We start from the raw sequence: 24654 nt of genomic DNA on the forward strand, positions 1-24654 counted from the left end.
CACGACCAGAAAACACCGATTTAGCTTATGCTTTTTAAAATAAATCGGTGTAATCCTTTGATTAAAAGTGTTGCGGAATTTGTTCCCCGAAAACATGATAAATACTTTATCAAAACATCTCCGAAGAGATGTATTTTTTTTTGGTTTTAAAACATTTGGGATGTCCTGGTCAATTCAGACACATAAGCGTAAACCGAACTTACATTCATCTACACTAATGATATACGTCTCTTCAATATTTCAGTGTAATGTGTCTTTGTATCGATACAGGTGATACATAAATATTGAGTGGGTCAGGTTGGGAAAACCTGGTGAGTACATAGGGATTTCAATCACACAATGTTATAAAATATATATAATTTAGAATTCACACAATATAAAATTCTCTCTCTCTCTCTCTGTGTGTATATATATATATATATATATATATATATATATATATATATATATATATATATATATATATATATATATATATAGTCAACTCCTACCCCACCCCGTCAATCCTCTCAATGAGACTAACCATACTCTTGGACCTTAAATTTTAACTCTTACTCCCGGATCTAATTCGTATTCTTGAGTCCATGATTGTGCCTATTCCATACTCCCGGATGAGGGACAATTGGTCTATGTCTAAATCCATACTCCCGTACTAAGGACAACTGACTATGTCTTAATCCATACTCCTGGATTAATGACAACTGACTAATTCTTAATCCACACTCCCGAATTAATGACAATTAACTAAGTCCCATACATACTCTCGGACTAGGGACGAATAACTATGTCTAATCCATGCTTCTGGATCAATGACATATTTTAAAGTTCTATTCCCGTATATATCTCATTTGTACTCATAAAGAGATACTACCCCATAACCATTATAACAAACCTTAGGTTTACTCTTTAACCTAAGTTATCACTTATCATAAACAATCAGGTATGTTCTTTAACACTTAATTCAGACATCACCAAATAATTCACACAAAACAAATACTAAATACATTCAAGCAATACTCGTATTAAATCATGTTCATGAAAGGGACTATGCACTCATATGATAAGACGATTATCCGACAGCACTTCGGCTCTTAAAGTAGAACTCTTCGATGAAACCAGGATATCTTCACACACCGGGCTTCTCGCGGGCAGAGCTTCGGCTCGAAAACTCTTTCTTCTCGGGATCTTTGGGGCTTCGGGACTTGCTTTGGGTGTCGGGGAGATACCAGGGCTTCAAGGGTGCTTCAAGACAGCTAGAGAGGGTATCGGGAGTGAGAGAGTGAAGGAATTAACAACCAAAATCGGCTGCCCTTCGATTTCTATTTATAGGGCCATTTTTCTGGATTCACCTCTTCAATGTCAAATATTCATGTCTGAGTTCAGTCATCATCAGGTGCATCATCGGCTCATCGCAACTTGGGTCTGACAGGCTCCAGGAGACGTTATTACCGAGTTCACGTCGTGAACTCTGACACAGTGTCGGGGTTCGTGCCTCGAACTTCGTAAATTCATATCTTTCGCATACGATCTTCGTTTTCGATGTTCTTTATATCCACACATAGGTGAGATTATGCTCTACAACTCTCGTTCAGACTCCGTCGGCTAAGTTTGATTTATATTTTATTAGATTATTTTTAGTAGGCCGGGATAGGAAACCTCCGTTAGAAATTCACAACTTCTTCATCTGACGTCCGTTTTTGTCTGTCTTTTTACCGTTGCATTACTATCGACGAGTTCTTTAATTCTGATTTAGATTGTTTCGGCTAGAAACCACTTGATCTCATATTCGAACTTTGGGCTGCATACTGCTAAGTTGGAACTTCGAAAAATCATAACTTCCTCGTACGAAGTCAGATTTAGACATTCTTTTTATGCATGCTCTCGGTTTAACGTATTCTACGACTTTCATTTAGATCACTAAGACTAAATATCACTCTATCTTGAATTCACTATTTACGTCCTACAACGCATGCCGAATCTGTCGTGAAACTTCGACAGGTCAGAATTTCTTCGTTATAACTCGGATTTCAGCGTTCATTATATGTACGGAAACCTTGTGACATATATTACATCTTGGTTAAGATTATTTATTCTAAACACTCTTCTATCAAAAAGTCATTTTTGACGCTTATCGTCTCTAAATTGACTTAACCCGGATCTACGGGCAGTACAATTATCTCCTCCTTAGGATGATTACGTCCCGGAACCATCAACGAAAATAGGGCTTGTATAATGATTCCATACATTATCTTTTCGTCCTAGGTACTAACTGTAACTTCTATGTTTCCTCGAATGAGTATCTAACTCTAGGACTTCTTGATTGTAGGCGGTGCTCAAATCTTGCGCCTGCTTTCTATCTTATGTTAAAATCCAAATTATGACCATCAAGTCACAATCTCGATCCTTACTAGAGACTCCTTCTTCTTCTTTAAGAAACTTAAGGCATGCTCTTTTATTACTACCATGGATTGATGTGTCATATTTTAATGACCTATCATCGGGTGATGCAACGTTTAGACTCAAGTCTCTTAGAGTCAAATTCCATAACAAACTATACCTTCCTTTATCTTCGGATGTGATATAATTACATTTTAACATGTAGCATCTCTAGCTACCAATTTCTCTAACAACGAGCGCAATTCTATTAATCGCATTGATTTCAATCTTCTGCCTTAATTCTGATGTTACATCGAACTTGGATGTCCGAACCACGTAACAAACTCCTCGTAGTCGGAATCAATTTAATATGACCACTAGGGTTAGAATATCAATCATCTTCTTAGTCATTACCGAAACAATGGTAACGACATACTTGAATAAAACGAGACCAATCACTAGCTTCTTGGTAACCTTGTGACTTTCCCTGATCCAAGCATGAGTCCTGTGCTTCCAGTAGTATAGATCTCTACTACTATTCACACCTACTCATACTTGTCCCAAGTATTGTCTTACAGTCCCCAAGTCCTAAAATCACAAAACAATTTAACACATACGAATGTGTCCAATTAATCGTACAAATTTTTGTAAACTCTACCAGGACTTCTTCCATGCACATCTTCACTCATCAATTCTACTTCAACTCGGTTGGTGATGGAAATTTCAGACGATGGGACAATTTCAAGAATTACACCAATCGTTCCATCATCCTGCCAATCGAAGGTGTACTTTAGATGTACCGTACTCCTTTAAACGTTCCGTTATTTTATCAGACATATTCTAAATGCAAGATACCACTCTTACGATATCTTCCGATAGGTGTCATTCACTATCATAAGCCTTTAATTTGCTCCATTTACTCAATTCTCTACGAGTCTTCACCATAACATTTTGTACACCCAAGCAGACGCTCAGTGTACTTAGGAGACAATTTTAAGATAGGAAATCTTTATTTATGATAGAGGTATAAATTTCCTTTTCACTCTGAAACGTTTACATGCTAGTTCTAATATCGTATTCGTACGCTCAAAATCCTAAACACGTAAGGTTTCCAGATCCGGTCGGCAACGGACCATAGATCCAAACAAATAATAGCATATATTGTAAACATATAGCATTTAGCACATAAAATCATTTTAGGCATCTTTCCTAAAATAAACTATTGCTCGTGTCTAAAATATGGTAGACACTCATCTCACAACCATCACTTAGCATTCTAAGTTTAAGTCTAGAAATCCTACAAATTCCTAGTTCGCTTAAACTAATGTTTTGATACCAACTGTGACATCCCCAAATTCACGACCAGAAAACTCCGATTTATTTTATGCTTTTTAAAATAAAATCAGAGTAATCCTTTGATTTAAAGTGCTACGGAATTTATTCCTAAAAAACATGATAAATACTTTATCAAAACATCTCCGAAGAGATGTATTTTTTACGTTTTAAAACATTTGGGATGTCCTGGTCAATACAAACACATAAGCATAAACCGAACTTACATTCATCTACACTAATGATATACGTCTCTTCAATCTCTCAGTGTAATGTGTCTTTGTATCGATAAATGTGATACAAAAATATTGAGTGGGTCAGGTTGGGAAAACCTGGTGAGTAGATAGGGATTTCAATCCCACAATGTTATAACATATATATATAATTTAGAATTCACACTATAAAATTTTCTCTCTATATATATAACCAACTCTTACCCCACCCCATCAATCCTCTCAACGAGATTATCCATACTGTTGGACCTTAAATTTAACTCTTACTCGCAGATCTAATTCATATTCTCGAGTCAATGATTGTGCCCATTCCGTACTCACGGATAAGGGACAATTGGTCTATGTCTAAATCCATACTCCCGGACTAATGATAGATTCTATGTACTGTCCATACTCCCGGACTAAGGACAACTGACTATGTCTTAATCCATACTCCCGGATTAATGATAACTGACTAAGTCTTAATCCATACTCCCAGATTAATGACAATTAACTAAGTCCCATCCATACTCTCAGACTAGGGATGAATAACTATGTCTAATCTATGCTTCCGGATCAATGACATATTTTAAATTTCTGTTCTCCGTATATATCTCATTTGTACTCATAAAGAGATACTACCCCATAACCATTATAACAAACCTTAGGTTTACTCTTTAACCGAAGTTATCAGAAACAATCAGGTATGTTCTTTAACACTTCATTCAGACATCACCAAATAATTCACACAAGACATATATTTAGTACATTAAACCAATACTTGTATTAAAATCATGTTCATGAAATGGACTATGCACTCACATGATAAGACGATTATCGGACAGCACTACGGCTATTAAAGTCACTACTAGAAAATAGCCCTTTAATGACGCGCAAACAATGACACTCGCTGATAGAGGACGCACATTTGTGCGTGCCCTAAAAAATAATGTCAGTTTTGCAAAATTTGATGGATAGAGGGCACGCATTTGTGCGTGCCCTAAAAATAGTTTCCAACAAAAAAATTAAAAACACGGAGGGCACCTATCATAAAAAAGCGTGTCGTCTAAAACTGTCGCTTTATATTTTTCTTTAGGAAGGCGTGTTTTCTTAGGGGGGGGGGGGAATGAAATACCAAAAAATTAAACATCCCACCGATACATCTACTTCTTCTTCTTCTTCTAAAATCCTCTACCAAAAAGCCCTAATAATCCTTTAACTATTTCGTCTTCCTCTCTTTCTCTCTCTCTCTCTCTCTCTCTCTCTTTCTCTCCCTATGCAAGCCCTAAGACGCCACCACCAGCTTTGAACCTCATAATATTTAAGAGTTTGAAGTTCCTAAGCAAACACTTCCGCCATCTAAAGATGTCGGTTCAGGATCGGAACTCCACATCGCAGTACACAATGACATCATCGTCTTCACAAACCGCTGTCAATGACGGAGAAAACAAATGCGACTGGGTTCTTTTCTATTACTTCCAAATCTAATCTAGACAACAAGCATTTGATGCTGCCCAACTCGGCTAACTGAAAAGTTATTCCAAAGTTTCACTAACTCATTTCTCAAATTTGCATTGTACGATCAAAGATAGGGTTCTTTGCTGATATCAAATGATCACTTGTTCTTGAACTTCCCCCAAATTTGTTGTTTTAAGCTCGTGATTCAAATTTGCATTGTACGATCAAAGTTATTCCCAAATTTCTCCCTGTGATCCCCTGCTCTTGAATTGTTCTTGTTTTCATAGCACTTGCAAATCTTAAATTCATCAACCTCCCAAATCTATCAGACAATATCATATGCTTTTGGGGAAAATTTGGATCTGAAGATGTCTTAGCTTTCCCAATTAGGGGGTGTTTTTATATGCAATGCGTTTGATTTTGCTAGAAAAAGATAGTATGGATAATTGGTTGCACAGAGGATGCATCTAGAGAGTAATGTAGTTAGTTTATTGATTTTGGTTTTCACTTGCATGCCAAGCTGTTGATTTGATGTATTTTGAGTTTAAAAAGAGCTATGAACATGAACTGTATCGACCACCTACATTTTGTTGTTGTTGTTGTTGTTGTTGTTGTTGTTGTTGTTGTTGTTGTTGTTGTTGTTGCAGTTCTAACTAGCATCTTGTGAAATCCAAGCACATAAAGGTGATAGGGTGAAAGTTCATTATCGGGTGAGTTAGTAGATACATCTACATATCTATTTCCTTTCTTTCTCCATCCCATCCCATCCCCCCTCTTCTCTTAGTTATTATCTCAGTTTTCTGTATCACTTAATGAATGATTGTATTTGTATGTATATCTTTGAACATTCTTTTAAGCTCTCGTTTTGCAGGGGAAACTTACTGATGGAACTGTTTTCAATTCCAGCTTCGAAAAGGGTGACCCAATTGAATTCGAACTTGGTACTGGTCAGGTGATAAAAGGTATAAAACCATATGATATGACCCAATTTGATTCTTGTGAAATTTAATTCTTATATATATTATGGAAGTCAAGGACTATTGGCAATGTGTGTTGGGGAGAAACGTAAGTTGAAGATACCTTTAAAGTTGGGGTATGGAGACCAGGGAGAAACGTAAGTTGAAGATACCTTCAAAGAAGGTAACATTTTTATAAATAAATAAATAAATAAGGAGCTTGGTGGCGGTTGATGTTTGTATTGTATGCTATTGCAGTGAAATGGGTGCTCCTTTTCAGCTTGTTGGAGATATCTAACTACTTGTGTTGCATGTGTGCTTCCTCAGTTTGAAGGCGATTCAATTTCTGGGGTACAATCACAACTTCATCATCAAGAGGGTAAAATCACAGCTATGTTGAAAAAAAAAATAAAAAAGGTTGAAGTTTTGAATGTTGTAGGTATATAGATTTTCAGATATGGAAGTGGTGAGTGTGCTTCCCAGTGCAGACGACGAGGTGAATGTGGCTTGCTTTCACCCTTTCTCTGGGGTTGTATTGTCTATGGCACAAAGGTCTCTCTCTCTCTCTCTCTCTATATATATATATATATATATATATACATATTGATTAGACCATTATATTCTATTTGACCATTTAAAATAGACATTTTCTATGAGTTTCAGCTTTAAGAGGAGGCTCCTTTGGCACTCAAATGTACTGGTAAATGCAAAGAAGGGGGGTTTGTTGAGCTATTTATGACTAAGATTGATTTTCCTGCTAAATTTGACTATTGCATGAGGTAACTCAATCATACCCTTTTATCCAGTTCTTCCAATATTTTGAAATTCTTCATTTATTCTGTTATGTATGCTCTTTGATATTGAACTTAAAGGGGAAGGCTGAAGTTGTCTATTGATGTTGTTACTGATTGGTTTGCAACAACCATACTAATCTTACCTCGCATTTCTTACTACTCTAGGGACGCTTTGGTAATTTCCATAAACTCTCTCCTCAACAACTGTTTAAATTAGTGATTAATTTAAATTATATATAATAACAATTGCAAACTTTGTATGGAAGAAGCTCCTGCCATTGTTATTCTAAGAGACCCCAATGTCAAACCTGTAGTCTACCATAGCTCAATCAATAATTCAAGACTTATTGATGTCATGGAACAAAATAAACATCAAGGTACATAAATCATTTTTGTTATTTTTCACACCTAATATTATATTTAATTATTTATTTTTTCATTAGTGCTTCCCCAATTAAAAAGTGTTACATCTATGGAGCTTGGTTGTGATCTAAAAGGCTACCCACATGCTGGAAATGACACCACAGTTTGGTATTGTGTTGTTCTTATTGGAAGACAAAGCACATAACTCCATCAAATGTGTGAAGTAAGATTCTTATCTTAATTCATACAATAATAGTCTTTTTATTTCTTTTCTTTTCTTTCTTCAAAGCTCTAATTGGCTAAAATCTGTGAGATACTAATTCTTTTATTTATTTATTTATTTGTAAATCCCATCTCACCTTTTAGTTTTTGTGTTTTTTGTTGTTGTTGGCAGCTTCAAAAATAGTCTACACCAGAAGAGATTGATGATATGGATGATGTGGATACAGTTATAAGCTACATGCCACAAGATTTCAGAGGAACATTAATTAGACAACAATGAGAAAGGTCTGAAAGAAATAAGTAATCAGAAGTTGATGCTTTGGTAAATTCAGGTGGTACCATACGTGACAAATATGCCCTTCTTTGGAATCAACAAATGGAAAGGTAATAAAATAATAAATAATAATATTCCTTTTTTTTTCATAATCCATGTATTTTTATGTCTTGATTGGTTTTGCAACAAGTGTCTACAAGAATCTTGTGAAATATCTAGTGGGAGTGCCACAGGTGTATCAATATTTATATGTTTTTTTCATTTTATATTTCCTAGACCTTCGGAATCATGTCTTCTTTTTCTTGGATGTTGTAGAATGTAACCACCAATCTCTCTCTCTGTCTCTCTCTCTCTCTCTCTCTCTCTCTCTCACACACACACACTTTATCTCTAAACTTATGTTTGTGTATTGCAGGATTGGGCCAATGAACTCTGGATTCAAGCAACGAAAGGTTGTAAAGCATAGAAAGCATGCAATATTAACTAACCCTTTACCTTTATCTATATCCTTATCTGTATCCGTACCTGTTATTTTATTGATGGTTGTGTGTTGGATTGACAGTTAATGTTGGATACGGTTGAGGCTGGAGAAGAAATGATGCCACATAGGATTCCGGTTGACACGTCACCTAATTAGGAACTGCACATGAAGAAGCTGGGAATTCTAGAGTGGGAATTGGGACAAGTACGAATTTATCCCCTTCTACAAGTGAGTTTACTTTCTTACCCTTTTACCAATGAATTTACATTATTATTCTTTTTTTTACAAATGATTTTACCTTCTTACCCTTTACAGTTATCCAGGAGCTGGATGCTTTTCCCAAATTGGTATGGCATTTTAGATCCCATCATCTTAATCTTAACTTGGTTGACTTTGTTTATCAGTTTGTAATTTGTGGTTTGATTTGGTTTCATAATATTCATAGTTAGTTAGACTTTGTTATGGAGCTACTTTCCTAACTCGAAAGTAAACAGGTGAGTTACTTGTGTTTGTAATTGTATGATATATATATATATATATATATATATATATATATATATATATATATATATATATATATATATATATATATAGTAAACATGCTGGAATAAGTGGTTGTCGTTGTGTACATGTACGACCCCACCCCACCCTTACAGGTGGTTCCATTGTTAATGAAAACTATTAGATGGGAATGAGGAAGTATACTAGCCTGTGAGACACTAAAACATGTGGTGGTTGCTGGAAATAGAGCATGGGATGCACTTGGCTCAAGGTCTTAGGTCGGTAATCATGTCGTGTATATAAAATCCAATCGTCGCCATGGCAAGTCGACGTCGATCTAGATCAAGGTCACCGAGGGTTGTTAGTTTTATAGGAATGTATAACCCATGTTAGCAATGTATTGTTTTTGTTTAACATTTGAATGATTATTTGTATGACATATTATACTTTGTGCAATTTATTTTATTTTTTGTGTATGAAATTTTATTTTATGTTATGTGACAATAAATATGTGATGTAATTTGAAAAATAGTAAATTTAAATATATATATAATATATATATATATATATATATATATATATATATATATATATATATATATATATATATATATATATATATATATATATATATTTAAAACATTTAAACTTTATGACACACAAAAATGTGTGTCGTCTTTCTTTATGACACGAGCTTTAATGATACGCAATGCAAGTCGTAAATGTGTGTAGTTTTACGACATGTGAATGTGTATCATCTTCTTTATGACATGGCCTTCCTTGACACGCATTGCGCGTCGTAAGGTTACGACGCGCAAATGTGTCTCGTCTTCCTTTATGACATGGCCTTCTTTGATACGGATTTGCACGTCGACTGAACGTTTTACGACACGCATTGCGCGTTGTAAAAGACTATTTTTCTAGTAGCGAGTAGAACTCTTCGATGAAACCAAGATATCTTCACACACCAGGCTTCTCTTGGGCAGAGTTTCGGCTCGAAAACTCTTTTCTTCTCGGGATCTTCGAGGCTTCGGGACTTGCTTCGTGTATTGGGGTGATACAGGGGCTTCGGGGGTGCTTCAAGACAGCTAGAGAGGGTATCAGGAGTGAGAGAGTGAAGGAATTAGCAACCAAAATCGGCTGCCCTTTGATTTCTATTTATATGGCCATTTTTCTAGATTCACGTCGTGAATCTCAAATATTCACGTTATGAGTTCAGTCATCATCAGGTGCGTCATCGCAACTTGGGTCTGACAGGTTCCAGCAGACATTATTACTGAGTTCACGTTGTGACCCCAGTGTTCACGTCGTGAACTCTAACACAGTGTCGGGGTTCGTGCCCCGAAATTTAGAAATTCATATCTTTCGCATACGAGTTTCGTTTTCAACGTTCTTTATATCCACGCGTAGGTGAGATTATGTTCTACAACTCTCGTCTAAAATCTGTCGGCTAATTTTGAATTTATTTTTTATTATATTATTTTAGTAGGCCGGGACAGGAAAACTCCATTAGAAATTCACAACTTCTTCATCTGACGTCTGTTTTCGTCTGTCTTTTTACCGTTGCATTATTATCAATGAGATCTTCGATTATAGTTTAGATTGTTTCGGCTAGAAACCACTCGATCTCATATTCGAACTTTGGGCTGCATACTCCTAAGTTGGAATTTCGAAAAATCATAACTTCCTCATACGAAGTCAGATTTAGATATTCTTTTTATGCATGCTCTCGGTTTAACGTATTCTACAAATTTCGTTTAGATCACTAAAACTGAATATTGCTCTATCGTAAATTCACTATTTACGTCCTACAGCGTCGTGCCGAATCTGTCGCGAAACTTCGATAGGTCATAATTTCTTCGTTATAACTCGGATTCTAGCGTTCTTTATATGTACGGAAACCTTTTGACATATACCACATCTTGGTTAAGATTATTTATTCTAAACACTCTTCTATCAAAAAGTCATTTTTAACGCTTATCATCTCTAAACTGACTAGCCCGTATCTACGGGCGTTACAGTATATGCCCATGTCATTCGCTCATCGAATAACAGACTCGATAAAACATCTCCAACCATAATTAGCTGTTGAATATTTATGCCCGACACAACAGTCGACTCCGACCAAAACCCCAAAGAAACGGAGGCCATCTCGCACCAATGACCAACCTCCGATATTGCTATCAGAACCCATTTGAAGAGTGAAAGTCAGCACTCTGTCCTTAACACTAAATGAAGACCTACCAATCCACATGGGAACCAGAACTCTACACTTGGTTCGACCTCACGTAAGACATAATCATTTCACTGCCGACCCGAGGATGATTCAACTCCGTCCCCAAATTCAATGTGCATACCTGACTGTACTATCCGGAAACATAAATCCGGAAGACATAATCATTTCACTGATATCCGGAAACATAAATCCAGCTGCCTCTAAATGCTTGACACCAAATCCGAATACAAGATCAACTCCCAACCCAATAGTTGAATCTCCAAGGTTGTCATAGCCCATTCGGCTATACGACTTCACAATAGTCCTATCCAACCGATTTGTCTTATCCAATCACACTGAACTCTACAATCACGAAGTTCGCTTTACCCTAAACGATTTCTACACCCGATTTGAAATCGAACCCCACACACAACCTTGGCCATCTACCACATGTTACTTCATGTGTGTCGTGGTCCTCCTCAAACCAATTATTAGGTTCACCCAACTCTAAAACATCAAATAGGAAACACATCCCTCCCAAAATGAAATCCACCCGAAATCCCAAGCCGGTCGTCCTCCACACAGATAAAGCCAAGCTCACCCACCAGATTCTGGTCCGACACAGAGTTGAAACCACTCGTCCTAACCCAATACTCATGACCCATGTTCCACGAATATACGCATGCATTACACCTTGATCCTTTCGATTTGCGACAAACCCTCTCTAACTCAAAACACAACGGGTTCCGACCATTGCTGAGACCCTAGTCTCACCCCTGGTTCGGCCACCAGGTTCCCACAATCTCATATGGCAAGGCTGCCCAAGCCTAAGAGCCTTTCTGCATCATACCCTGGCTAGTAAGGATGCGACTCCCCACAATTATACAACACTCTCTCGCTGACTAACAAGCACTATGGCTCCTTATAGTCCTATGACACTTCCTTTTAGCCTCGCGAATGCTACGACTCTCCGCAGTCACACAATACCCTCTCACTGACTCACGTATGCTACGGCTACCCACAGTCACGCGATACTCTCTCTCTGACTTGCTTATACTACGGCTCCCCATAGTTACATGATACTCTCTCTCTCTCTCTCTGACTCCCGTATGCTACGACTCCCCCGCAGTCACACGATACTCTCTCTCGTACCCCCGTAATATTACGACACCTTCTCTTACTCTCCATGGGCTCTCTCCACGGTCTCCCTGACAGTCCTCAGTGATTCCTCCCACCCGGACCCGTTCTGTTGGATTAGTGTCTAATTGCATAACTATATTTGGTATGTACTTGACCCGGTTGTAGCATGGTCCTTTTGGGTTGCCTTCACCGGAGCAATTTGACTGGATGGTTAGTGGAGAAAAAGGATATTATGGTTTATTAATATATTATATGAATAATATATTAAAAGATAAATCATATTGATTAATTAATTTTGGTCAAGAATTAATTAAGAAATTAATTTTGTGATAAAAACATATTAATTAAACTTAGGGGGACTGGAATTGCAATTATAAGATAATTGGATTTTGGGCTGTGGATCATATGGATAATGGGATGGACGAAATTAAGGTGGAAGCCCACCTTGAAATCATCCAGGGCCTTATTCTAGAAGGTTCCATTGGACTCCTTAAGGCCTAAGCTATCCAATTAGGGTTTTGACTGAAACCCTAACAGCTCCACTATATAAGGACCCCTAGGGCTTCAGAAATCGGCACCCAGAATCCCTAAGAAGTCTTACAGCCGATTTTGAGCCTCTCATCCTCTCTGTCTCCTAGATCATTCAACTTGCTTTGGTGTTTATGATCCATTAGAGGCATCACATTTGAGGTGCTAGGTTATCATAAGCTAAAGATCTTCAAGCAACAATCAAGGTAATCATCTAAACTTGTTTTATTTGTTATTTTTGGATTTTGTATGCTAGATCTAGGGTTTGTAAGCTTTGGATAATTTTCATGTACAATAGATAAACCTAGATCCAAAGCTTTAGCGTTTGCATGTGCACCATAGAATTGATGTATTGCTCATAACCCATCAGTGGTATCAGAGCCTTGATTGGTTTCTATTGTATTTGATGCATTGTATGACTATTCATTGCCTAAAATCAAAAATTTTACTTTCTGCTTGACAAACTCTTCGAGTCACCTGATGAACTCGACGAGTTAGATGAACTCAACGAGTCCAGATGGTGACTCGGCGAGTCGGAGAGTCAGACAGAGGATATTTCGGGATTTTGGCCTATTTTTACTTGGGATAATTACCAAAAACGTTTTTGATTGATAAAATCCAAATTTTATTAATATGATGTGATTATCCTTATTAAAATAGAAGATAATTGCCAATTTATTAAATAATTATTGCCTTATATGATAAACCTTAATTATTTGAAATATTTGATGGAATTATCTTGCCATGGAATTGGATTAGATCAAAATTAGATAATTGCCAATTAATAGTTTAATAAAATTATTTGAATTTTTATCTAGAAAGTTTTAAAAAGTTTGAAAACTTTCCCTCAAGTTTTGGAATTTAAATTTTGATAAAAAAAAAAAAGTTTAATTTTTGAAATGTTTAAATTCTAAACCCTAGAATTTTACAAGTTTAAAATTTAACCCTTATACTATTATAATATTATAAGAATAATGATTATATATATGTATAAGATTAATGTTAGTCTTACCGTTAGTAGGCCTCATTCACGAAGACGATCTATAATAGGGGGTATAAGGTTGATGCCTTTAAAATGATAGTTTAATGGGTGTCCACTCTCACCCACCGCTTCCTTGATTGGTGGACGGTCGCTAGCCGAACGGGTAGGATAGGGAAACTAATTCCTCATTAAAAGTATAATGTTTAATAAAGTAACTAAAGTTTTTTTAACAAAATTCTCAATCTTAGTTACTTTAGGAAAAATGTGACAATGATGCTATTCCATGAAATTACGCTTTGTACCCTTGCCAAGCCATTAGTGGAGCGTGTGTGGTTAATCGACACACTAATTTGGGTCTAGCAAAGGTGGAAAAGGGTGACTCGATCTTTGTCATAGATCAATGGAGCGTGTGTGGCTAACTGGCACATTGATTAGGTGACTATAACATTGAGGGAACCAAGTACATTTGCATGGTTATTCACACCTTGTTTGTGATCCTCGATATCCCAGTCACAAACTTGAACGGCATATCAAGACTTAAACATGCCATTGAAAAGTGTTGAGTCTGTTTGTGTTTCCTCTTAGGCCTTACGTTTTGAATCCGGATTGGGCCTCTCCATCCGTGATTATCAAGATTAGCTAGTAGGGTTATTATATATATATATATATATATATATATATATATATATATATATATATATATATATATATATATATATATATGCATGTATGCATTATATGGAGTTGATTATGACGTTCATTATTTTGTAACCCTAAAACACCTCTACAGTTGAAGTTCTTAATCGATCTCTTCTGAGGTGTTGAAGCATTAATCATATGACATATTCAAAGCCATATTCGTGTTCTTTATTACGTTCTTAATCATTAGCTTGCTTAGAATCTATCGATCCTGATAGAACATTGTTCTAACAATTGGTATCAGAGCAGGAGACTGTGTGATCAATACACATTCCTTCTGTATTCAGAATTCCTTAGGGTTTCCGCTTTTATCTATAAATAAGAAGTCGTCTTCTTTCTTTCGATGGCAACTCAGTTTTAGATAAAACCCTAATCTCAAGTTTACAGGTTTGATTCTAGCAGCTCACCATGTCTCACGAAGATTCGCAAACAAACCCCATCAACATATCAAACAACATTGGATCTACAACCAGGATACCCATTCTCTACACTTAAGACTACGAAGTGTGGGCACATCACTTCGAAGACTACGTGAATGGATCTGAAGATCATGGCTATCTCATCTGGGAGGCTATCACACTTGGTCCGTTTGCTCACTCAGGAACGAACACAACTGTCAAGTCCCAAAAGGAATATAACAAGCTGGTGGCGGATGTAGACAAGATGCAGCAGGACGAGAAAGACAAATTGCTATGTAATGTGAAGGCCATGAGGATGATTAGATTCGCCTTACAATCTGACACCTTTCGGTTGGTTGGTTCATGCACGATGGCGAAAGAAATCTGGGATAGATTGAAAGAACTCTATTCGACCGATGAAGATCTTGAACACTCCATTCAAACCTTGCTGCTATCAGAATTTGGAGTTTTTGAACAGAAACCTGAGGAAAAGCTCATACAAACTTTTAATCGGTGCAATCATCTCGTAAGTAAGATGATCAAGCATTGAATAGAGAGGAAATTGATTGAGCAGAAAGTAACTTTCGTGAGCGGGCTCAGACCGGAATGGATGGCTGTGGTTTCTACTGTAAAAGCGCATGAACAGTTGAAGTCTTACTCGCTTGCGAAACTTGTGGGAATACTTAATTCCATGAAAGTGTAGTAACCAAAGAAGCGAAAGTCATTTCTGGTGTGGGATTGCTGGCTCGTCTCTAAAGGAAAAAGTATTGCAGAAGAAGAAGAAGAATCTGATATGTCTGAGTGTGACCTCACAAGTGAGGAGTATGCTATGATGGTCACCAATCCAAAGAAGTTTGCAAGGAGAAAATTTCTCGTCAATAAGAACCGAAACTGGCAGGGAAGTTATAGCTCTGAGAAAGTGAAGGATGAAGCAAAAATCTCCACGCAAAAGGATGAAGATAAGAAGGAGAGCAAGCTTGCAGGAGACTCAGGATACGACTGCAATTACTGTCGCGGCAAGAATCACTTTGCCAAGGATTGCATGCTAAGGAAAATGGCTGAGAAAAGAGATGGTGAAGATGATGAGGCGTACTATATGTGCAAGTTGGAAGAGATAAGAAAAAGAAGGCAACAATAGTTCTATGAATGCCTTGATTGTACAGGAGAATGTTGATGAAGACGATTTCGATGGCGTCGAAGTTTGGTCAACCGACTCTGAAGACAAAGAGGTGAGAAAGCCCATTCATGGAAAGGCTTATGTGGCAAAGGAAGTAGGTTCGGCTGGAAAGTGCTTGGTTGTCACAGCTAGTTCATCAACTGAGGGTGCAAGTGAGGGACCGAACCTGACTGAAAACAAATGTTTTGCAGCGAAGCCAGTTAGTGAGCAGATCAACGACTGCGATCATTTGATAAAAAAGGTACAATCTATCCTAGGATCTCTTAATGTTCCAATAACAGAATCTGAAGAAGATTTAAATGATTTAAAACTTAAATTTTCTAATCTAAGCGGTAGTCTCATGCAAACTCGGTTAAAAAAATTCTAACCTAACTGACCAAATCAGCATGGTGACAACGAAGAGTGAGGAGAGAAGAATGTGGATAGAGCTGAAGGAGCAGGAGTTAGTTAGGGCTAGGGATGAAAGTATTTATTTGCAAAGAGACAATCTAAAGTTTTTAAAACAAAGGAATGTTTTTTGTTTAATTGCTAAGTGTTTTTATACAAATATAACTCAATTGCATTTAAGTTGTGAGATAGGAAAGAAAATTCATAAGATGATTTTGCCATTTCTTGAATTTAAAGAAGACGAGGTCATAGCAGAATGTAAATCAGAAGTGTCATCAGAAGAGACATCCATGTCCTACAAAATTGGACTGGACAAAATAGAAACCTTCATTGATTCCAAGGAACACAAATGTATGCTAAAAGATATTTTAGATGAAAATGATAGGTTGAAAATTAAGTCAGACACTATTCACTCATTTGACCAATCCAATGCCAAATTAGCTTCTAATAATAAAATGGACCTAGAAAATACGTCTGAATTTGATGAGGAAAGTGAGATGAGTGAGATATCAGTAGAAGATGTGGTTGATTGCTTTGAGTTTATAAAGAGCAAAACCAAGAATGAGAAATCCCTAATCTCATAAAATTCAGTTGAATTCGCTCGACTGTCAAAAGATAAGGAAAATAAACTCAAAGAAAAGGCTATGGTTTATCAAAATGTTCAAACTATGCCAAATCAGGTTTATGCAGTTACAGGGGTCACTCCAAAGCAGACATCAGAATTAAGAATCATGGTCGACAATGATAATGCTGAAGGGTGTGACGACTACTTCTGGTCAACTCCTATTGATAATGCAGACGAAAATGTAGGCTTGTGTGAACAGACTTCTTGGAGGGTTAAAGGAAGATATGTTGCTGAACCCATAAACAAACCTTCGAGTTTTGACAAACCAAGCACAAGTGGAATTAAAGAAATCCCTAAAGAACCAAAGGAAGAACATAAATTTCTAGTTAAAACAACCGAAACTCAAAAGGAGAAGCCAAAGGTCAGCTTCAACATCCACAAATCACAAAAGGAGCTAGCTGAATAGAAACGCTTAAGAAATCAAAGATATGCAAAGAATCTGAATGAGCGAAAAAGTTACTGGCAATCTCAAAATCAAAATCATGTTCCTCCTAAGAGAGCATCATCGGATAAAGGAAAGGAAAACTTCAGTCCAAGTTCCTACTATTCCAAGTCTCAGAACCGAAAGTCAACTTTCGGTCCACAGTCTAGTTTCGGTCCTAAACCCAGTTTCGGTCCTAAAACCAGTTCCGGTCCATCCAAGTCCCAATGCAAAGCAAATTCTTTGAAGGACAACAAAGGAAAGGGAAAGATAACTTCAGAATCTAAGTTCCATAATAAGAAATCATCAACTAACACTAGGAGTCAAAAGAAAAATTAAAAGCAAATGTCATCTAACAAACCAACCAATGCACTTAAGTTTAAACAAGATAAAACTAAAATCAAAGTGTATACAATTAAAAGAAAAGATCAAACTACTCTAGTAAAAAGAACATATTTGGTTGATATTTCCACTGCAATTCTATTTTCTGTGAAAAACTCACAAGGACCCAAGTGACTTTGGGTTCCTAAATCTGCTTGAATTTGCAGGTAATCAGTGACGAGCAGTTCGATGATGAATGGTATATAGACAGTGGCTGCTCGCGTCACATGACAGGAAGGAAGGAAGAGCTAATGGAGTTTCGGTCCCTGAAAGATGGTGGGTGTGTAAAATATGGAAATAACTCCTATGGAACAATCAAGGGATACGATAAGATAACAAATGGAGATTTATAGATTCAAAAAGTGGCATATGTGGAAGGATTGCAGCATAACCTCATTAGAGTGCCACAATTAGTCGTGGGCACAGGTCTAAAAGTATCATTTTATGATGAGGGCTCTAAGATAATTGAGAAACAATCCAATAAGGTTCTGTTGAAATATGAACGTAAGGGAGAGATGTACCCTTTAAATCTCAACCCTATACGAGGAAAACTAGCAATATGTTTGTTGTCAAGGGCAAATACAGATGAAAGCTAGTTATGGCATCGACGATTATTGCACCTGAACTTCAAATACATTAATAAGTTTGTACTTGGTGATCACGTTAGAGGACTTCCTCTTCTTAAGTTCGACAAGGAACATCTGTGTGCAACATGTGAAATGGGAAAACAAAGCAGAAAGAGCCACCCTACACGAATCAATACAAAGATAATTGAAGCTCTTGAACTCTTGCACATCGACTTATGTGGACCTTCTGCTATAAAAGCTTCGGTAGTAGTAAGTACATTCTTGTAATTGTAGATGACTTTTCACGCTTCATCTGGGTTTTCTTTCTTAAGCAGAAATCAGATGCAACTCCCAAGTTGAAGACATTCATCAAGCAAGTGGAAGTGTGTTTTGTTCGATCTACTGATCAATTGGCTGACATATTCACTAAAGCATTACCTGAAGCACTCTTTAACAAAATCTTACAAGGCTTGGGTATGATGGAAGTACAGTCGGTACCGAATCCTCAAATCTCTCACTAAAAATTAGACAAGCGAAATGGAGAGAACGCTCGGTCTATTTCGGCTCTAGAATTTTAATGAACCGACCGCTCGGTCTATTTCAGCTCTAAAATTTTAAGGAACCGAAATGAACCGACCGCTCGGTCTATTTCGACTCTAAAATTTTAAGAACCGAAATGAACCGACCGCTCGGTCTATTTCGCTTCACTCAATGAAGATAAGGTTTTGGTTGTATACTATGTACATTCCTTTCTCTCGTCTTTAATATGGTTTATGCTTATTTAATTTTTCTTTTTTTATTATTTTTCTTTTTCAGAAAACTTCAAAAATCCAAAAATATTTTCTCTTTCTATTTTTATTATTTTTCAGAAAACTCAAATCTTCAAAAATATTTTTCGTTTTGTTTGTGTGGTGTGTTTGTTTGTTTTTACTTTAATTAGGTCACAAGAGTACTAGTACAACAAAATTTGGAGCTAAGGCAGGTACAATTATTTCCATAAGAACTAGTTAAGGGTCCCTAGAAGCATGTTGTTACATGTTGACCAAAGCCTCTACGACTTAGAGTAGGCCTTAATGATTCGATCTATACCTATCGTTTCTTCCCAATTAGGCTATTAACATCAACTCGGTCTAGAGCTACCTTACTCTTCTCATATGAGTTAAGAGTTTGTCTGCTTTGTCATGTCTTTACAGTAGAAGGTACTTTCAGTTCTTTAGCCACCTTCCTTATATTCTCCATCTACTTTCGGTTCACCAATGTAACCCTTGAGACTATCGGTTCTTACCACTGAGGTTTATGGTTGCACAAAGTCTGTGTTTTTGATCTTAGATACATATACCACGTGCTGAGTGAAACCCAAAATCCAACACTTATAATGAATTGATGGTGAATTATCAAATTCAAGAACTTACTGGTTACCCAATGAAATCTCTTTTTATTTTTGCATGGGCTTTATGAAATTGTCTAAAACCAAGGCATTTCTTCCCAGAAAGATCTAGTTTATTTTTTGTTTTGAGATTTCTATTACTTCATTTGTCACTCCAACTTATATCTCACCTACTTGTTCAACATACTACATCGGTCTCACAAGTACCTCTTCCAACGTTCAGTCTTATGTTAAGACCCGAAGTTCGGTTGAAGATAAGCTTCCTAAAGCCTAACAATTAAAAGAAGCTTTTCATTGTTTCTCAACAAACACTTGATCGTATTTTTCGGGAAACCACACAAACACTTCAAGTCTCTTTTGACTCTGAAGGAAGCGATTCTTGCCCGGGATCACCTGCTTTCTGTCTTATAATGAGACATCACTCACATCCCAAACACACTTGCTTTATTTCTTTATCGATTGTCACTCTATTGCACAAAAATTTTATTTTCCAAAACTCTAGTTGCTGTTGGTTCGAGTTTTGTTTAAACAGGGGCAATCATGTTCTTGAAGTCACACTGAATTTCAAACGACGATTGAGGATAAGAATTTGGGCGCGTGAGTTTGAACAGTCTCTATACCCACGCATGCTGACGTTTACCTGGGAGTACCCAACCTGTCACATCGCGCTTTTCCAGGCGACATTTTAGTGATCACGTCATTATCATCATCTACATTCTCTCTCCTGGCAACGGTATATAAAGAGATTTTCCTTTATTTGTCTTTTACCACCAACAAATTCTCTCAAGATTACAACGCAAGTTCCAACTATTTATCTTCCTTCTTCATTCACCAATGGCGACTTCTTCATCCGTTCACGATCATACTACTTCGTCTACATTGCTTTCAATCAAGCCAAATCAGAATATGATCATCGAACTTAACCCGTTTTTGTATGATTCGTATATGCTTCAAGTTGTTGAGTGTTTGAAGTATTCTCCACTGGTTGTAGCCCTAACTCAAGTTGAAGCCGTTCCGATGTCACTATTATCACAGGTCTACTCCACGGCCTCATATGACAAGAACAAAGAACGTATTTTCTTTCAAATACATAACAAGAAGGCTTCTATTTCAAATGGGAGATTTTGCTCGTTGATGAATCTTGTTGTTGATTCCTCAGTAATCTCACCAGACTTTATCACGACTACATAGCTGTTCTCAATGCTTTACGAGATGGGATATACAGATGTGCTAACCACAGTCACAAAATTTAAGAAGTCTTGTTTACCTTCTCAATGGAATGGTTTGTTAACTCTTCTCATCAAGAGTTTGGCAGAAAGGAGTGGTGGATCAGATGGCTCTAGCAAGGGTTTTCTTACCCTTTTATACAGTCTCTACAATGGCATCAACCTTGATTATGGGACAATTATTTGGTCTCAAGTGGTGCAGAGTCTCAATACATCTACGAGGCATTCAGAGATATCATGTGGGTGCTTCTGGATGCTTATTACAAGAAGGGCGATTAACACTTTGGACATTCCTGTGATGAAGGATGCCCTAGTCGCGTCCATTGCTACGTTTCACACTAAGAAGATCATCATCTCTGATCCAACAAAGTTCCATCACAAGGGCTCCATTCCTAAATCCATGTATCGCTGTGTCTCAGCTGAAAGTCATGTCATGGCGGAATACAGAACACTTCCTCCTAAGGGACCGAGAGTCCTTACTCCAGAACAGCAGGCTGCCCTGGAAGCTGTAGACAAGCCTGGCAACCAAGGGAAATGCACTACCACAAAGAAGGACTCCACAGAAGAGGATAAGACTAAAGCTTCTAAGACTCAAAAACGAAAGTCTCATAAAGGATATTCTTCCAAGCCCAAGAAGCTTAAGAAAATGGCAAGAAGATCCAAGAGTCCCACTCCTCCTGGCTCAGAAAATGACAAGGAATATGAAGAAGAGGAGGGTCATCATGAATCACCAAGAGGCAATACACCTCCCAGATCCCCAACTCCAACCGAACCCATTCATGAAAAAATTCCTACCCCACCTCCATCACCGAAACAAACAATTACAGTTTCGGTGCCTATCGATCCTCCACCCACTACTTCACAACCAACGACTTCTTTAACACCAGCTCCACCAGTTACTACTATTCTCATTTCTACATCTCCATTACCACCTCTTATAATTTCACAATCAACCACCACTACTGTTCCTGACCCAACAGTGGAAGTCAACGTATCTGATATGGGGGCAACTACTACAACCGAAACTTCAGTCATCACTAAACCTCTTTCACCTACCAACTCAACTGATTCCGATGCCACTCTCGGTGGAGAGAATGATGAGTATGACTCTACATACTTCAATCCATATCAGCTTCCATCTGATGAAGACAATGATGCTCCTTTCAACAGCTAACATTTACAGAGCATTCATGAAAAGCTGGATCGTTTGCTTGAAGACAACAAGGCTTATAGTGGTGTGGTTCTTAAAGCTTTTCTGGAGACTGCCATAGAACAATACACAACATCAATTGAAAAATCTACTAAATCTATTGATGAGTCTACTTCTTCTTGTAAAAAGGTAAATAATGATGTTACTGAGATTGTTCATACAACTCAGATTTTTCTTGACTCATTAAAAAGTCATGCTGATACAAGTGCAGCGAAAGTACAAGCCTCTGTGGATTCATTTTCTAAGTCCCTTCAGGAAGAAAGCACCAAGTTTGAAGTTGTGCATTGATCTATCCAAACCGAGAACACGTCCTTTTTAAGTTTAGTAAATTCTCGTTTTGCCTCTCTTCAAGCTGACCTGGAAGCTGAAAGTGCTCTGAAGGTAGATCTTGCCAAACAAGCATCTACTATTGAAGTCCAGAAGGTACAGTTAGCCCAAGCAAAGAAAGAAATTTCTTTATTAAAGACAGAACGGGCTTTATTTTGAAGTTGTGCAGGCGATGTAAAGGACATGTTGACCAATCTCCTTGGTGCTCATGATCCCATCCTAACTCTCACCATCATAAATCATCTTACCACCAAACTACTTTCTGCCCTTGTAATGCTCCATGAAATGAAGGGTGTTTCTGAGAGGTTCATGCCTCCGAAACAAGGGGGAGAAGGTGCTTATGTTGTTCCATCGAAAGTGATTGTAAAAACCGAAAGTGCTCAACCGAGAGTGACTGTGAAAACAGAAACAAAAACTATACACCCAGAAGTCAAAGTCACAACCGAACTGAAGGATAATGTAGCTTCAGGTTCTGGTCCACATGAAAAGCAAAAGGAGACTGCTGATGATAGTGATAGTGATGTTGGTGAAACAATTGCTGAGGCTCTCCAAAGAAAGAAGAGAGAACGAGAGCTAAATGAAAATTTGAAAGTTGTGAAGGAAGAAGAGGAGAGGGAAAGGAGATCCAAGAGTCCCACTCCTGCTGGCTGAGAAAATGACAAGGAATATGAAGAAGAGGAGGGTCATCATGAATCACCGAGAGGCAATACACCTCCCATATCCCCAACTCCAACCGAACCCATTCATGACAAAATTCCTACCCCACCTCCATCACCGAAACAAACAATTATAGTTTCGGTTCCTATCGGTCCTCCACCCACTACTTCACAACCAACGACTTCTTTACCACCAACTCCATTAGTTACTACTATTCCAATTTCTACATCTCCATTACCACCTCCTATAATTTCACAATCAACCATCACTACTATTCCTGACCCAACAGTGGAAGTCAACGTATCTGATACGGGGGCAACTACTACAACCAAAACTCCAGTAATCACTAAACCTCTTTCACCTGCCAACTCAACCGATTCCGGTGCCACTCTTGGTGGAGAGAATGATGAGTATGACTCTAGATACTTCGGTCCATATCGGCTTCCATCTGATGAAGACAATGATGCTCCTGTCAACAGCCAACATTTACAGAGCATTCATGAAAAGCTGGATCATTTGCTTGAAGACAGCAAGGCTTATAGTGGTGTGGTTCTTAAAGCTTTTATGGAGACTGCCATAGAACAATAGACAACATCAATTGAAAAATCTACTAAAGCTATTGATGAGTCTACTTCTTCTTGTACTGAGATTGTTCATACAACTCAGATTTTTCTTGGCTCATTAAAAAGTCATGCTGATACAAGTGCAACGAAAGTACAAGCCTCTGTGGATTCATTTTCTAAGTCCCTTTAGGAAGAAAGCACCAAGTTTAAAGCTATGCGTTCATCTATCCAAACCAAGAACACTTCCTTTTTAAGTTAAGTGAATTCTCGTTTTGCCTCTCTTCAAGCTGACCTGGAAACCGAAAGTGCTCTGAAGGCAGATCTTACCAAACAAGCATCTACTATTGAAGTCCAGAAGGTGCAGTTAGCCCAAGCAGAGAAAGAAATTTCTTTATTAAAGATAGAACGGGATTTATTTTGAAGCTGTGCAGGCGATGTAAAGGACATGATGACCAATCTCGTTGGTGCTCATAATCCCATCCTAACTCTCACCATCATAAATCATCTTACCACCAAACTGCTTCCTGCCCTTGCAATGCTCCATGAAATGAAGGGTGTTTCTGAGAGGTTCATGCCTCCAAAACAAAGGGGGAGAAGGTGCTTGTGTTGATCCACCGAAAGTTCTCAACCAAGAGTGACTGTGAAAACAAAAACAAAAACTATACACCCAGAAGTCCAAGTCACAACCGAACTAAAGGATAATGTAGCTTCAGGTTCTGGTCCACATGAAATGAAAAAGGAGACTGCTGATGATAGTGATAGTGATGTTGGTGAAACAATTGTTGAGGCTCTCCAA

General features: G+C 37.6%; 2 protein-coding genes across 2 annotated transcripts; both read left to right on the top strand.

Annotated features, from left to right (window-relative positions):
• Positions 1-21087: 21087 nt before the first annotated feature.
• LOC111887865 (uncharacterized) lies at positions 21088-22275 on the top strand. Its single transcript, XM_023884002.1, has one exon. It carries the CDS (start codon positions 21088-21090, stop codon positions 22273-22275), a length of 1188 nt encoding a protein of 395 aa, XP_023739770.1.
• A 546-nt stretch (positions 22276-22821) lies between these two features.
• LOC111887864 (uncharacterized) lies at positions 22822-23883 on the top strand. Its single transcript, XM_023884001.1, has 2 exons — positions 22822-23269; positions 23432-23883. The coding sequence occupies exons 1-2, from the start codon at positions 22822-22824 to the stop codon at positions 23881-23883; spliced, it is 900 nt and encodes a 299-aa protein (XP_023739769.1).
• Positions 23884-24654: the final 771 nt, after the last annotated feature.

The sequence above is a fragment of the Lactuca sativa genome, chromosome 1 (assembly GCF_002870075.4).
Source record: "Lactuca sativa cultivar Salinas chromosome 1, Lsat_Salinas_v11, whole genome shotgun sequence".
Taxonomy (NCBI): Eukaryota; Viridiplantae; Streptophyta; class Magnoliopsida; order Asterales; family Asteraceae; genus Lactuca; species Lactuca sativa.